The sequence below is a fragment of the Pollicipes pollicipes genome, unplaced genomic scaffold (genome assembly GCF_011947565.3).
Source record: "Pollicipes pollicipes isolate AB1234 unplaced genomic scaffold, Ppol_2.1 Scaffold_6138;HRSCAF=7277_pilon_pilon_pilon, whole genome shotgun sequence".
In the NCBI taxonomy this organism is placed as follows: Eukaryota; Metazoa; Arthropoda; class Thecostraca; order Pollicipedomorpha; family Pollicipedidae; genus Pollicipes; species Pollicipes pollicipes.
The window spans coordinates 15,669,854-15,685,996 of NW_023596818.1; the positions used below are offsets into that span (position 1 = coordinate 15,669,854).

Genomic DNA, 16,143 nt, shown 5'->3' on the forward strand with positions numbered 1-16,143 from the left:
TTGAGATGTGTGATGGACACAGCATCTTCGGTCAGATCACAACTGGCATCGGACACCACTTGGGGCGGACAACTGGGATCCTCACCGGTCCTTATGTTTCCGGTTGGGAAATGCTTGGGCTTGGTTCCAAAAGATTGGTTGGGGTTACCAACCTGCTCCGGAGCGCGCTCCAACATCTTCCAGAGCGGGTATCCGTGGAGTTAACTGAGCTGTCTACAGCGATTACGCACTGAAAAACGTCCGATCTCGATCGGGATTCGCCAACCTTTCCCCAACAAGCCAGTCAGAAAGTCCCGAGCTCTCTCCGAGCTGCCTATGGCGGTTGCGCACTGAGCAATGACTTCCCCAAGCAAATCCCATATCTCATGGTTGGAAGGCTCAGTGAAAGCCCAATTTTTCCTAAGCGATGGCCGATAACAGGGCTTGATCGGGAAAAGCTTGGGAAATTCCAAGCATTTCCCAAACCGCTTGGGAAGCCTTGGGGCTTCCCAAGCTTTCCCCAACCGCAGGTGGTCGTAGCTCACCCACACGCTGGCCGCGCGTGGGCGCAGATAGGACACTTGCGGTGCCGCGCGGCCGAGACCGGCCCAATCTGACGATCGATGGCTCAAAGCTGTTTCGGGATCGACCAGCTGGGCGTCACAGCCGTCACAAACAAATCACCGCTGGGCGGAGGTCGGACGGCTAGCGCACAGGGACGCAGCCAGAGCCCAAGCAGAGGGGGGGGGGGGGCGGGGCTCAGGGTCAACAGAGCCCCTGATGGTGGAGCCTCCTCTAAAAGAAAGATATCGCCCATTTGTTAATGAGGGCGTGTTTTTTATTGTTTTTCTTTTCTTTTTGCGTTCTATAACTGGAAGAAAAGCCAGATGCTATGGCGAGATCAATTCTGTAGAGTCGTAATTTTATGGTCAATAAACTGAAGAAATCATACATTGAGCGACTCAATGAAAGAAACGCCCGGTGCTCGCCATTTCACAATGATCCGAAGTGCTATTTCAAAACAGAAAGAAATCAAAAGCTTTGTCAGAATCTTTATATTTGCTGTACAGAAATATTAAGCCTACCGCGAATGTAGATAGAAATAGGTCGATAACTTGAGCTAGCATGGCCAAGCCATGTTTTCCTGGTAATGGCCAACATTCAGGCAGAATTGATCAGTGATATAAATCATGTAACGTAATTTTGATCACGTGCGCTCACAAATCTAAGTAACAAACGTATCAATGCCAGATGTTGCGATCTACACCGACCGTGCAGCGTCCGCCCCGCGACTTGCACTAAGCCGTGGCCGACGGGTGGACGAAAATGATGACGCATATGAAAGAAGCACCTTTGAACGCTTTAGGAAATCAACTCGTATATTGAGAAGGTAGTCCGGGCGCATATTTTACCGGTACGATTTTAAATTGATGATAAGAACAGAGTGGCCTTTACAACACCGCGAGATAGCGCTACACTATGATGGTATAACAGGTAGAGCAGTTGTAGAATTTTTTCGTGTTGTTGTAGCTCTTCATTTCTTCAAAGAACAGTAGCAAAATTGTAGAAAAGGAGATGCCTCGGTCTAATATTTGGACGGTACGAATTGGTTTTTCTGGCGCATTATTTTACGACGGTCGTTCTCGAGCCCAAGCGCCCGCCGCCTGGTGTTCCGTGTTGCGGTCAGCGCCGGGCAGTTTTATGGAAACCGCAACCCGGCCATAGCTGTTCTTGCCCCTGAGATGCAAATGGGCAGGCTCAAAATTTTTGGTGCAGTTTGTTTCACGAATCAGTTCTGCAAAATTGTGAGCGTTCTAGGGAAAACAGAGGTTGGCCTTTCGTTTTTACCTCATCTGGAACCACACTATTAAAACTAATGGGACCCCTTACTTGTTTCGGCACGGGGCACCGTCAGTAGAACACTAGGAGTCAAGGACTGAACGACATTCCATACCCAGGCGGGGACCTTCCGGATGCCATTCTGGCAACACTGCGGCGGGGTTTCCTGGTCGTTCCCGAGACCCCTGGAGGAATACATCATGTCACATTGGTTCCCTCCCTGACACGGAGGTTTTCTGACCCGCGCACTCGGCCCTGGATGAACGCAGGAACACTCATTGACGCAACAGGATTTCAGATGAAACGAGACCTATGTAAATAAATCGTATGAGGTCATTTTGTTAACGTATTTTCCATGAGTTAAGGCCTTTTCCAAACAAATCGCCAAGTCACATCGGTTTCAAATGGGAAATCATTCCTGTGCAGCCAAAACTATTTCACCGAATTTTGTATTTGCCGCACATTTTTTTTCAATTGCGCAATTTAAAATTTTGTATTTTCGACATCCGGCACCCAAATCAAAGTAGACGGAATCCAGGGGGAAAGAAGTTTTTGGCGGCAGTTTAGGCTATTTTTACAGACTCAGCCCCTCCCCCCCCCCCATCAACCGATTTCGGAAAATGATAATCCTGATCCAGCCAGGCGCAATCCAGCACAGATCTGTTGTTGCGACCTGCACACGACAACGCCAAGTGCCAAGCTGAGATCTGCATGAAGGTCAACGGAGGATGTGATGGCATATTCTGCACCTGCCGAGATGTTTTAAAATCCACCCGCATTTATCTGAAAGCGCACTGAAAATCAAAAGTCCTGTATACCTTAGAACTGATTTGAGACGCGGGTTCCACCACAGGCAAAAACAACGATAGTCCTTTTTTGACGGACGCCGACTACCACGATGTTTTATATGCCACATCGCATATGAACTGTTGACGAATGAAGAAGACGGAACTCTGGCCCGTTTCTGAAGCCCTGTCAAACTCATCCACACGAGGACATCGAATTACCCCGCAGGTATAAACATTTACCGGGCATTGATCAAGTGTACATATTTCGAGGCTTGATGCCCTCGCAAACGACACGTTGCCGACACGCCTGTTATTACCCGGACGTTTGCCCAACACCGCACGTTCAATCGAACCACCTCCAGCCGACCAAACAAGATGGCGTCGAACCCAACAGCGGAGACGGACCAGCCGGCCGCGACGACGGGCGACGAGTCGGAGCGCTCCTCGCTCCGCTCGACGCTGACGGCCGAGGTGTCGGCCGCCTCCTCCAAGGCGATGATGAGCAAGGTGGCCGATTACCGGCGCATGTCAGCCGTGCTGGAGACGCTAGCGACGGTCAGCAGCGCCGGGGTTTACCAGAAGGGCGAGGTCGCCGTGTCGGAGCAGCCTTCGGACGAGGCGGGCGCGGCGCCCCCACCGGAGCAACCGGCGAAGACCGGCGGCCACAAGCTCGAGGGGCGGATTCTGGATGGGGCGGGTCCCTTCCGCCGCGCCGCGTACCAGTTCGTCGAGTCACGGTTCTTCTCGACGTTCATCCTGGTAGTGATTCTCCTCAATACCGTCACCCTGATCCTCAAGTGCTTCAAGTACATCAGCATCAACTCGGGCATCTCGATGGTCATCATTGAGAACGTGTTCTTGGGGGTCTACCTGACGGAGGCGACGATGAAGCTGATCGCTTACAAGCACTACTACTTCTACACCTTTTGGAACTGTCTCGATTTCTTCATCATCGTCAACAACTTGGCCGAGTTCGTGCTGCCTCTGCTGTTGGAAACCGGCGACATCGGAGGCATGGGTATCCTCCGACTGTTCCGCATCTTCAAGGCGATCCGCGCCTTGCGCGCGCTACGCGTGCTTCGCACCATCCGCTTCCTCAGCTCACTCAACGTTATTTTGACCACCATGTTCGAGTCCATTCAATCCATCGGCTCCATCGTGGTGCTGATGGTGGTTGTCATGTACATGTTCTCCGTCATGGGTAAGTCGCTGTTCGAGTCCACCGACAAAACTCGCTTCGGTAGTTTGTGGAAGACATTCCTGACGCTCTTCCAGCTGCTCACACTCGACGACTGGTTCTTCATCTACACCGACAACGGCTCGGACACGGCACTCTTCTTCTATCTCTTCTTCTACATCGTGGTCGAGTACTTCGTCTTCCTCAACCTCTTCGTGGCCGTCCTGCTGGACAACTTCCAGCTCACTCTAGAGATCTCCACGCAGGAGCGCAAGCGAGCTCGCCACGCCACGCTCACGAGAGACATGCACGACTCCGACAAGGAGGAGGAGGCTGAGACCGCCGACGGCGAGGCCCAGGGCACGCTGACGCGCAAGCCCGCCTCCGCCTACTACCACGAGCCGCGCGTGGCGGAGCGCATGGAGCGTTACCTGCAGCTGCTGGCCTCGCTGGAGCTGCACCTGTACCAGTACCAGCGGCAACAGGCGCTCATCAACCACCAGGTCGACCTCTGCATGTTCGAGGAGGCGCAGGAGTAGCGGCAGCGTCGGCGAGGTGTCGCTGCGCCGCGCCGGCTCGTCACCTGTCTGCCGTGATGAGTTGCCGAGAGTGCGAGCGCGCGACGAACGTCTCAGTCACTGGCGGGTACCGCGCAGTGCCATCGTCATCTATCGCTCCAAGGAGCTCCTGGTATGACTGTCTGTGTGGGGTTGTGCCTGCATTCTGCAAACAGCTGCAGGACGGCCAGTGAACGCTTGCTTTTGTATTCATCTGGGATCATCCCATTTCTAGGAGTCAGGCAGGACGCCCTGTACTTGCGTCGCTCACCGCGTTCGCAGAGTGCGCATGTATTACTTGCAAAAGCGCCTCATCTTCAGGCCAATAGGAGAATCAGATGCAATTGGCGGACCATGCGGCAACTCGGATGCGATGAACAGCCACTGTCACGATGACCGACAGCGGTACTGTAACCCGCATCGTGCAGCGAATCGACGGTCTAGTGTCGAACACAGCCCGGTATGCATATAGTTGGAGACGGAGCCTACCAGCTTGGTTGGAGCAGCCAGCTCGGGCCATCTGAGGCAGCGTCAGTGGGCTAGTCGGCTGCCCGATGGCAGGGGATGCATTACCTAACATTTCCATTCTGTGGCCATCAGCAACATGGTACTCGACCACACGACATGTCGCCAAAAACCGTCCTTTTTTGGACCTTGAACCCGTCGTTTTTTGGGGCGCGCACTGCACTGAGGGTCCTCTGGTTTCGACCAACCATGCCATGGCTTGCGGCGTTTACCGCCTGGGCGTGAAAAGCGCATCGAGTCCCAGTGGAGTGTTGTGGTCTGCAAGATGTGCTGCCCGCCGTGCTCGCATTTCCAAGGTCACACCACGGATATTCGAGAACTACGTCAGAGGTCGAACGCCACTCTTCGCGCGACGGCTGTATTCACGAGCAGACGCTGATGGATCAATTGCCACACACCGTCGGCGACGAAATCACCGCCCAGCAACAAGTCTCGCAATCGTACATCAAAACAGGATTATGCTGAAGAGAGCTAGCTACCAGCGCACAGGGTCGCGATGCATGAATATCGAAGCACAACGACGGCAATTAGCTGGGGCACGATAGCAGGATCGAATATCGAAGCGAATACGCATATAGCAGGCAGGCTAACCGTGATAGACGCTGGCAGGGAACATTGGCTGGATCAGAGCCATGCTCAGACCAATAAGTCAAAGAATATGATCTTCAGATAGACGGTTTGGCGTGAACGCACCCAACAGGCGGTCGGCGCGTACCGCCCGGCGTTCCCCGACTACACTCCGAACTGTCGCCAAAAAGCATGCCAAACGCACACCTCGGACTACACTCCGAACTGTCGCCAGAAAGCATGCCAAACGCACACCTCGGACTACACTCCGAACTGTCGCCAGAAAGCATGCCAAACGCACACCTCGGACTACACTCCGAACTGTCGCCAGAAAGCATGCCAAACGCACACCTCGGACTACACTCCGAACTGTCGCCAGAGAGCATGCCAAACGCACACGAACGGAAAGCACACGCACCGTAGCCACGGGGCACCGATATTCCTCGCCCGGCGCTCCACGCAGCCGCGGGCTGCGTGGCCGGAATTGGGCCTACCACCGCGCCCCGGTGCGGGCACGCGGCAAGCGGCTTCCTGCAGACAGCGCCATCTTCCGTCCAGCGGTGCGACACACTCAGGTACCTCCATATCACAGTCTTGCCCGCGTCGCGCGCACGCTGCGGCGCGACGCTCTCCGGTCCATCCCCCTCAGCTGGGCTCGCGGCTTCTGGGCCGACGGCTGAGAGCGGTACAATGGCTGCTTCCCACAGTTGGTACATGCCGGACAAGTTGGCAGCGAACGCACAGACCAACGCCCAGCCCCTCAGTCACAAACAGAGCACAGGCTTTTGGGATTTCAGCCGTGTGCACAGTTTTGCAGTCACCGGCAGAAATACCGCTGAAAGGAGCACCCCGTCACAAGTAGCTGCACCGGTTCCATTCACAGTCGCGTAATATCACGAACACCTCCTCGCGGCTGTCAACAGACCAGCCCTACGGAAAGCTACACAGAAATCCAACAAGCAGCGGTCCCACGCGCCCAATAAGCTTCGCCCGCACCAGGACAGTGGGGCACCCGCGCCCACGCACTAACCAATCACAACAAACAGACAACGCACAGGCGGATCACAGCAAAACCACACGCTCCACACCCTCCAGTGTACGCGTCACTCGCATACATACGTCCTCAGCCGCGGTCCGCCCGGCCCTCGCCAGACCGGAGCTAGGCAGGGTCACGGGCTGACCCACAGGCGACGGCGGCATCTGCAGACGTCATCCTAGACGGCCTCCAAAACCGCGGCATTCTCCGTCCCGCGCCTGGCAGCAGCGTCCGACAGCACAGCTCCGTCCCCGAACCGATACCGCGTTTCCCTGTGCCCCAGCGCGAGTCGAGCACGTGGCTAAAGCGGCCCCTCGCAGCAGCCGCAGCAGCGTGTCCGCCAACGTGGGGTGGTGGCGACCGGCTCGTGCTCCTCCCTCGCGGCACTGAGCACGGGTCAACGGGTGCTGACCCGGGGTCTCCAGGTGTCGGCCTGAGGTCGCGGGCGCCGGCCTGAGGTCGCGGGCGCCGGCCTGAGGTCGCGGGCGACGACCTGAGGTCCCGGGCGCCGACCTAGTCACCAGATGCTGACCTGAGGTCGCAGTCGCCGACCTGAAGTGCCGGACACCGACCTGAGGTCATCAAATGCTGACCTGAGATCGCGGGCGCAGACCCGAGGTCACCAGGTGCTGACCCAAGGTCACCAAGTGCTGGCCTGAGGTCAACAAGTGCTGGCCCGAGGTCGCGGGCGCCGACCTGAGGTCGCCGGGGCCGGACCAGAGACGCGCCGCGGGCGGCGGGTCTCAGCTCTTGAAGGCGATGAAGTTCTTGAGCGCCGGCGGCAGCGGCAGCTGGGAGACGCTGCTACCCACCATGTGCTGCAGAATCACCTCGCGGCAGGAGCTCATCAGGGACTGCACTGTGAACGCAGAGCAGGGCGTCAACGGCGGCGGCTTGGTGCCGACGGCGGGGCCAAGGGCCGATGCTGGCCGGGGCCGTTTGCTGTGGTCGGTGGAGCAGCGACGGGACGGAGAGGACGGCTCAAGGCGACCTCTGGGTGTATGGCAGACGAGAAGTGGTCGTTAGCGCACACTGCACAGGGTCTCCGGTTAGCATAACATCGCGTGACTAATTTGGACGGGTTAATCGCACCTTCTACTTAGATGAGCCCATCGCCAAGCCCGGATCGCCTACTGTGCTTCAAATTTTGAGTGAGCGCACGTGTTTCAATGACCTTCTCGCGTATCCGTCGCCCACAATCATCAGCCCCGCTACACGAGCGACTCCGTCTGACCCACCGGCCACCGCCGTCCTTCTCGCCTCCACAAGCTTCCACGACGCTACTCCGCCTAAACCCCACCAGCTCTCAACTCCTCCTCGCCACACCCGACAGCAGCGCCGCTTGCTCCCGCTTACCGCCATACAACTGCACGATCCGGATCTGCTTGGTGGAGCCGTACACGTCCACCACGGCGTACAGCGGGCCGCAGCCAAACGGAATGTCCTTCTGTACGGCGCCTTGGTCATCGCCGTTGACGATCAGGTGCAGGTCGGCCAGCGCGGCGCCGCGGCGCAGCACGTACATGACGCCGAGCCGCGAGCCCACGTCCGTCGGCAGCACGCCGCCGGCGCCGGCCGAGCGCAGCGCCGCGCGCGGCACCGCCTTGAACGCCGTGCGCAGGTAGGCCGACTCGCCGGCGGCGCCGGGCGGCGGGCGCGCGCGCGGCGGCGCCGCCTCGGCCGGCTTGTTGACGGCCACCAGCCACGAGCCGCGCAGGCTGACCAGGTCTGGCAGACCGTACGACGGCAGCGGGAAGCGCCGGTCCGGGTCCAGCTGCGTCAGCCCCAGCCGCAGGTGGCCGCTCCACCCCGGCTCCGTCTGACGGCAGCGCGGTGTCACAGGTCACGCGTCGGGCGCTGGGAGGCCGAGGCGCGCGATGCGACAACAGTGCGATTGACGCTGAAACATTTGCCACGTCAGTGCCGCTGTACACTCCCGAAAAGTACGCTGACAACTTCCTAACGGCGGGCGAATGCATTTGCATTCTGGGCCTCGATGTAGACCAAGCTTCTGATCATCCAGCTCCTTTCTCGTCCATTGAACAAAGGATGCAAGTCACTGTAAAATTGTTGCAGCACCCGTGTTAGCGGCGAAGAGGGGCGACCCGCGACTTTATCGTTCACAATGCAGACTATTCCCTTGACATGAACTACGCGAGGCGTAAGTGTGGACATCGGTGACCTAACGGCCGTTGTCCGAGCTTGCGTCTGCAAATTTCGCCACCAGGGATGATTTTCTTATTTCACAAGGGGTATCTGGTCATCTCTGGCAAATCGTTCAGTCGATATCAAGGAAAAATCCCACACGAACAGGTCAACGCACATAACGACTATGGCTAACTCACGTGCCACGGAATTGCGATGCCAGAAAGCTAAAGAGAACGTGTGAAACTTCCACTGAGGTCCTGCTGGTACTCGTGGCAGGCGGCGTTCGAAGCAACTCCCATTTCCGAATGCAACAAAAAATCCGACAACACTTAGCGCCATGGTGGATAAACCACAAACGTCCAATGAAACCGTCGATTAATAAGGTCCGTGGGAGTCAACCAAGATAAGTGGCAGTCAGCTGAAATTAAAAGGCCAATAAATACAATAAATCTGGTGGGTGGAGGTAAGTGGGAACGGTCGGTGGAGTGTTCCCAGTGATTTCAGGATGCTAATTCAGTCCACACAATTCGGTCAAATATGATGCTGATGATGGTGGCTGTGCCCAATGGGCCCTTGGGCGCCGACCACCTCGGTCCTATGACGCGCATGCGGTCAAACGTGACTTAGTACTGGCGGTCATGCCATGCTAACCCCACACACCAGTTCCGCTTCGCTGGCACCGATTCAGGCCGGCTGCCGGTACCAAGAAAGTGACATAGTGAATCTCACTCACCCTTTCCCAAAGTATACGACGAATGTCGTCCGCCCTTCAACACAGGTGCAGCTATGAGCTGTAAGCTCCCTCCTGTCCTTCTCCGGGCTCAGCGCCTACCCGCGGAGGCAGGTGTTCGTACTCCACGCGGGCGCTCACCTTCCCAATCCTACCCGCGGAGGCAGGTGTTCGTACTCCGCGCAGGCGCTCACCTTCTCAATCCTACCCGCGGAGGCAGGTGTTCGTACTCCACGCGGGCGCTCACCTTCTCAATCCTACCCGCGGAGGCAGGTGTTCGTACTCCGCGCAGGCGCTCACCTTCTCAATCCTACCCGCGGAGGCAGGTGTTCGTACTCCGCGCAGGCGCTCACCTTCTCAATCTCGACGCAGAAGATCTCGCCCGGCATCAGCGCGCGCTGGCTGAAGGTGATGGCGTTGGCGAAGCTGGCCTTGCGGTAGGCGGCCGTGTTGTCGTCGCAGAGGATGATGTTAGAGCCATGGTGGGTGTGGAAGTGGCGCGTGCGCGGCAGCAGCGGCTGCACGTGCGCCGGCCGCAGCTCCGGCAGGCCCATGTCCATCGCTGCTTGCAGAGGCAGGACGGGTACTTCAGCCACGCTGAAAGCCAGACGGGAGTGTCAATTGCCGCCAATGAAATGCACCACATGGATGGCTATGTGCAAGTGGCCGGCTGGTATACAATTGCAAAGCACTCATATTTCAACTATGGAATATATGTTGGCAGGATGTTCTGGGTGGCTTCAGCCCCGCGGCACAAGGGGTACCACTTTTGGACATCACACCTAGACTTGGGTGCATTATTAATGTTAGTTATCAGGACTTAGACTGAAAGTGTCTGATGCAAGACAACTGGGAAATCTTGACTTTTGTGTTTTAGCTGGCTAATTCTGCCAAACTATGGTCTGTGACCAACTAAAAAAACAACAACAACAAAAACAATCAAGATCCCAGGCAGGTACCCCTGGAATGACAACCTTTTAATGCCATAAAACTGATGCACTTTGATGGAGACATCTGTAACATTTTGGGCAAGCTAAAGCATTCTTTGGTGTCCATGGTGAGCTTAGCTCACCATGGGCACCAAAGTGTTGGAAAAATTGGCATTTCCTGGTATAATGTATACCAGGAGATTTTGTACTCCAGGATTATGACTAGGTAAAATGAGATATTTTGTACTCTATCATGATGCAACAAAACAGCTTTTGGAAAACTCATTTTACCTCTTTGTGTTAGGATAAAATAAAACCAGAACGTGCAACAGCTTGAGACTTGCTGCTTCCATCGGGAGCCGTGTATTGATATCTGCAAGAGCACAAATCTTACATCCCACCAGACTAAGATGCCCAATAGCAATCAGCCTGTGTTGCCACCTAGGTATATCATAAACCATGCATGGAAATGTGAAAAATAAAGCGTGTGAATGTTGATTGGAGTCGCCTTTGAACAATACCGGGAAATGAGAAACAAGTACCAGAATCGCACCGGTCTGTAGATTAGCAAAGCTCTCACTTCCTGTGCCTCACGCAGACCAACTCAAACTTGAACATGACTTAACCTACATTGACGACGAACCGCATTAATTGCCAAGGATGCAACAAACATTCAAAGAAAACCGCACGCACAATCACCTACCGCAGACGGCCGCCTACCCACGCGCCACCACTGTGTCATGTCATTGCAAATAAGAGAATCACTCGTAATTCAGCGTCGAAAACGTCTCAACTATTCAGCGGCTTGCGCCCGCCTCCCATCTCAGGTTGGAGGCTGAACATAGCAAAACTCTCCAATTGGTTTTAATGATTCACCTACTCGTGACTAATTTGTCAAGAGCATAAATATTCTGCTCCCGCTCATGTCTTGAACAGATTTGCAAACATTAGGAGGGAAGTTGTCTAGAAATGAGCATCACGATTATAAAGGACTTACTTGTGCTCATCCAGAACCGCCATGTGGTTGGATTTTTGGCCACTTCCTGATATCCGGAGTACAAAGAATGTTACGGCAGCTGCGAATTTAAACTAAGTTAAATTTCTTGCTTAACGGTGTGAAATTAAAGCTGATAATTCAGGCCTAACAAAATACCCTTTTAAGTAGAAAAATGTCGCTATAAATAGCCAAAAAACTGTTCGGAGACAACCATCTCGCTCCGGCAAAAATACCAGGACACCAGAGTAACATGACCCCATAACTTTGGCCCGGCAAATTAAGGAGAGGTGTTTGTTAGGACAAAAACATCGATTAACTGCAACATAAATCATCATATTTCGCAATGATATCGGTTAAAGCGCTTCAAAATTCATAAATACTTTGCATTATCCGCCGGAGTAAGCGGAGTGACTGACTCCGATCCCTTTTGGCTGGCCTACATGGGTCTGTCAGGCATCGCACTTGCGCTGGCTCGGTAAGTCGATTAAGAGTGCTGCCTGTCTCTGTTGTTAGGGTGGGACGTGCAGGGCCTCGTGTGTTGACCGGGAGTGGGAAGGTGGAGGGCGTGAATGTTTAGCCACTTTTAAAACCAGTTAGCTGGTGGAGCGTGAGTAGCATGACCGTGGTGGAGCGTGAGTAGGTGGCCATCTGTGGCATGTTCATTTGCATTTTTTGTGTACCATTTTGTCTGGCTATGCATATTGTACCCACCCTCCGTTTTGGAGGGTGTATAAGTCCAGTGTGTAGCCAGCCTCCATTTTAGAGTGTATAACCCCGCTGCATAATTACCCTCTGCTTTGGAGGGTGTCTACACAGAGCCTTTCATAAATTGCAAACCAACATATATGCACATGTGTTTCATAGTACAGAGGATGAGACTGTGTAATTTCAGTGTGCCATGTTTAATACTGATGCTTTCTTTCATTTAAGTGTTTTTTCATGAATCATTGTATATACAAAGTGGCACTTTTGTTGAGTGCCACCCATTGTACTATAATCTGTCAAAGATAACCTGAATAAAGCTATAGTGAACCACAGCATTTTGATAATGTTGTACTCCACTATAGAAAATTTGTGCTCTGCTACCATAATTTTTTTTTTTGAATTTCCAACACTGGTGCTATGAAAGCAATATTTTTGAGACATTATACAAAAAGAGTAATTCTCACATGCCCAAATGGTGTTAACTTTGATGGGGAAGGTGAGCTCTAATGCTTCTTTTGCCCTTCACACAAGAACCACCCTCTCACATTACTGTAGGTGCTGGTGGCATGAACATATCTTGCCATTTGGCCACAAGCTAGGTTAAAATCAAACATAAAGATTAATCAGATGCCTGGTGTCAAAGCAAAGCAGAGACACACTGCTTGATCCTTCCCCATAAAGTGATGACCCTCTGTGTTAGGTTTGGCTATATGATTCAGTCTGTATAAGTGTTATGTCCACTCAACATTCATTCTCAATTGACAGCCCACAATATGGTGTTAGTAGTATACATGATGCTGCAGGCCTTAGCTGCAGGCCTCTTCAATCATCATAGGGCTAAAGCTACATACTTAGCACACAATATCATTAAAACAGCCAGCCATACCAGCCACAACAGGCAATGCATGTACAAGGATCATACATAATAGCCAAAGGGTGCCTACATTTCAGCCAAAAAATACATGTTGTCTTCTAGCCCTTCAGGTATTCTCAGGAAGACCAAGAGAGATGGTCATGCAAGGTCAGGCCTTCTGGCACTTTCCAAGGTTTGAGACATTAGAAACTTAAACTGTCACCATCAAATGACCAAAACAACCACCAAAAAGTGCATAGTGAGCTGATGTATCTGAAATTAATGTGTTCCAAATGTTTTATAGCAAAACACCACAAAAAGGCCTAAGCACACTGAATAGCTTGAAAACTCAGCACAATGTGACCTAACTGAGTTCAGTAGCACATGCAAGCATGAGGTTAAGCATGATGACATTGCATGGATATCTGTCACAGTGGTTCAATTTTTGACACACGGATAGGTACATGTACGGAATTCTAAATTTTCTTCAATAAACCAAGCAGCCTCAAAGCTGACACTTCCTTTCTGATGCTTGGCTATGTGTTTGCAGATAATGAAGCATGGTTATACTTTTGTTTTTATTCACGCTTTTCACATACCTCACAAGTCACAGCTCAATGTGCATAACATATATGCAGTTCACAAACCTGTCACGGGCAAGTGCCGCTGGAAACGGTTTGGGACGGCGAGTGCAGCGAAAAATCGACGAACAATAGGCAAGGCTCCAGCATGATACGCAGGTAACCGTGCCAGACAAGCGCAGCAGCGCCTGATCGCCGGCGTGGTACCAGTTTCTTGCCTACGACGGTGTCTGGTCGTTTCTTTGATAAACAGCTTCACACAGGTAACTAGCTTTTCACCGCACACTTACCGTCGTTGCTTATCTGTTTCTATTCAAAACCGTCCCATGATCGCCCGCAGATAGCCTAGACCAAGGCCACCCAGAACGCACAACTCCGTTCTAGGGCCTCGCACACAACCACGTCGAGCAAAACATTGCGAAACTGACGCATGAGGAAATTAAGGATGCCAAAAATAAGTAGCTTGTCTAAAGTACAGCTACTTTTTCTTCTGACATCGGAGTGCTCGGTCAAGGCAGGATTCGTTACAATATATGATTTGAGCACGTTGCATTTCTTAAACCAGCTTAATCCAAAATTGTCAGCGCATTCCAAGGCTTGGATGTAGCTGAATAATTCCAAACCAGACCCAACAAGAATATCCCAGGTCCTGTGCCCGCCAAGGTACTTTCAATTCTGAATTTTCTGACAGCAAACAGAGAATAGGGATGCCGAGACGCACCTGTTCAGTTCTTTTATTCATGGCAAGTAAAACAAAACGACGGAAATATCGCCTGTTTTGCGCTTCTTCCTTTGCTCCAGTGCTGTACAACAAGTCACATTCATATGGTTGTTTTCTTAGTCATCATCACTGTATACACATAGCCCCCCCCCCCCTCGTTCTATGTGATGCCCATCTGCTTGGTGGTGCAACAGCTATAGCATGCGATTTCTCCTTGACACTTGCATTAGTCTGTACGCCAAAGACCTGCGCTGTTACTATCGCAGCTGTAGCAAGCAAAGCTGCATGTATAGGTTTTAGTGGCGCAGCAGTAGGTCTCTTTATCCAGGAGCGTTTTGGGAGTGATTGCTGCTGTTGAGACGGCCGGTGCAATGGAAGAGGCTTCGACGCCTCAACTGACGCCGGCAATATCTCTTTCTTCTCTTCTTTCGCAGGGGGGAGGGGGAGGGGCACAAGAAAGCTTCTTCGGGGGAGCTAGGAGGGTTGTGGGCCAGCCGAGTCTCCAAACTTTTAGCCAGGTCCTCTGCGGTCCCAGGAACTGGCCAAACGACGTGGTATAGCATCGGAACGAGGTCATCTGATGTCTGATCTGTTGGTACTGGGATCTCGCTATCCGAACGTCACTAGACCTGCGCGTCCGCCAGTAGCTCCTTCCTGGCACGCTGAGGGAGGTGTTCCATCTTTCTCACATGTGAGCTCAGTTAGCAAGCATCATTGTGTTGACATGACACGAAGAATACGGCAGCATTGCCTGGAAGCAGTGCTGCTAAAGGAAGCGTTCCACCCTTTGCGCAGCAGCATGAGCGCCAGTAGTGTGAGCTTGGAGAGGCATTTCACTCGCATGCCTCTGTCCAGGTGTTCTTTCGCTGTCTCCAGGTAGTCCTTCAGCTCCTGGTATGTCCTGGCGCCTTTCGAGCACAAACTCTGCAGCAGCACGGCGATAGCGAGGTGCCCCCTCCGCAACTCACCCACCAGGCTATGCAGCTGCAGCGCTGCAAGGGGCTTTTCGTCTCAACGCTCCTCAGCTCATGACAAAGGCCCTTTCCACTGAAGAGTCACGGCTTTCAATTTGCTACCATTAGAGCCAGTCAACAATGAAACGCGACATGACTGTCGGAAGTCCACAAGACTGACAAGCCGACCGAGTGGACGGGCTTCAGTACTCAGCGAGAACGGCTGGTGGCGGACTCCGCCCTGAAGCCCAAAACACTGATGCTGGTCGGGCGGATGGAAGAAACTAAACAGCTACTGATCGAGAGTGCAAAAGCGACGGGTGCGAAAGGTTTTGATCTTTGGCAAAACATCCCATGCAATACCATGTGCCAAGACCGAGTGACGCTCACGCTGCGCAAACTGGGATAGCTCAAAGTCGACAAACTTGTGTGTGAATGCGATATTTTAGTCATGCTCAACATCCTCAAAACCACCCGCGAGCCTTACATGCTACGAGAGCATGCTGGACGCCGTTCTGACTGTGTCCGTTTGTGCCACTCGAGTAAAGGCCGTCGAACACCTGCAGCTGCAGCGTGTACGCACTGAGTTTTGGCGCCGCTCGTTCATACTTCACATATCTAGCGTCTGGAACTTGCCACCTGTAAACGTGCGGGTATCAGTGGCCGCGACCTACGCTACCGTAAGGGCAATCTTCACCTTCTGTTTGTCAGGAAGATGTTCACATGTTGCTGTGTGCTGTGCCGCATTCATCTGCGCTGTCTGTTTTTTCTTTTGTAACTTGAGTTTGTGAATTGATGTGGAAGCTAGAAATCCACTTTGTAAAAGGTCATAAATGCTTGTCTTACGGATATATATATATATATATATATATATATATATATATATATCACAGCGGCGTCCTATACGCTTTCGCAGCATCTCTGGCTCGTCGGTGGCTGTGAAGATATGAAACATGACTATAATATCGCCTTCATATACAAGTCCATCGACTTGATCCACCCAAGTTTGCGTAACGTGGGTATCTCGGTCTTGGCATATACATATATATATATATATA

The 16,143-nt window shown here is 52.8% G+C and overlaps 2 protein-coding genes across 2 annotated transcripts; one reads left to right on the forward strand and one right to left on the reverse strand.

Annotated features, from left to right (window-relative positions):
* The first annotated feature begins 2,981 nt into the window (after positions 1 to 2,981).
* On the forward strand, positions 2,982 to 4,322 carry LOC119105360 (cation channel sperm-associated protein 1). The gene has a single exon (XM_037228828.1). The coding sequence runs from the start codon at positions 2,982 to 2,984 to the stop codon at positions 4,320 to 4,322; it is 1,341 nt and encodes a 446-aa protein (XP_037084723.1).
* A 759-nt stretch (positions 4,323 to 5,081) lies between these two features.
* On the reverse strand, positions 5,082 to 13,797 carry LOC119105361 (neuralized-like protein 2). The gene is made up of 5 exons (XM_037228830.1): positions 13,702 to 13,797; positions 9,700 to 9,943; positions 8,133 to 8,287; positions 7,825 to 8,042; positions 5,082 to 7,327 (listed from the first exon to the last, which is right to left on the reverse strand). Exons 2-5 carry the CDS (start codon positions 9,904 to 9,906, stop codon positions 7,212 to 7,214), a joined length of 696 nt encoding a protein of 231 aa, XP_037084725.1. The 5' UTR covers positions 9,907 to 9,943; positions 13,702 to 13,797; the 3' UTR covers positions 5,082 to 7,211.
* Positions 13,798 to 16,143: the final 2,346 nt, after the last annotated feature.

Excerpts from the sequence above, each read along its gene's own strand:
- LOC119105361 (XM_037228830.1), bottom strand. The coding sequence starts at position 9,906 with ATGGACATGGGCCTGCCGGAGCTGCGGCCGGCGCACGTGCAGCCGCTG. Across the intron at positions 8,288-9,699 it reads TCTGCGTCGAGATTGAGAAG|ACGGAGCCGGGGTGGAGCGG; the intron begins GTGAGCGCCTGC and ends CGCTGCCGTCAG. Across the intron at positions 7,328-7,824 it reads GATCGTGCAGTTGTATGGCG|TGCAGTCCCTGATGAGCTCC; the intron begins GTAAGCGGGAGC and ends CTGCGTTCACAG.
- LOC119105360 (XM_037228828.1), top strand. The coding sequence starts at position 2,982 with ATGGCGTCGAACCCAACAGCGGAGACGGACCAGCCGGCCGCGACGACG.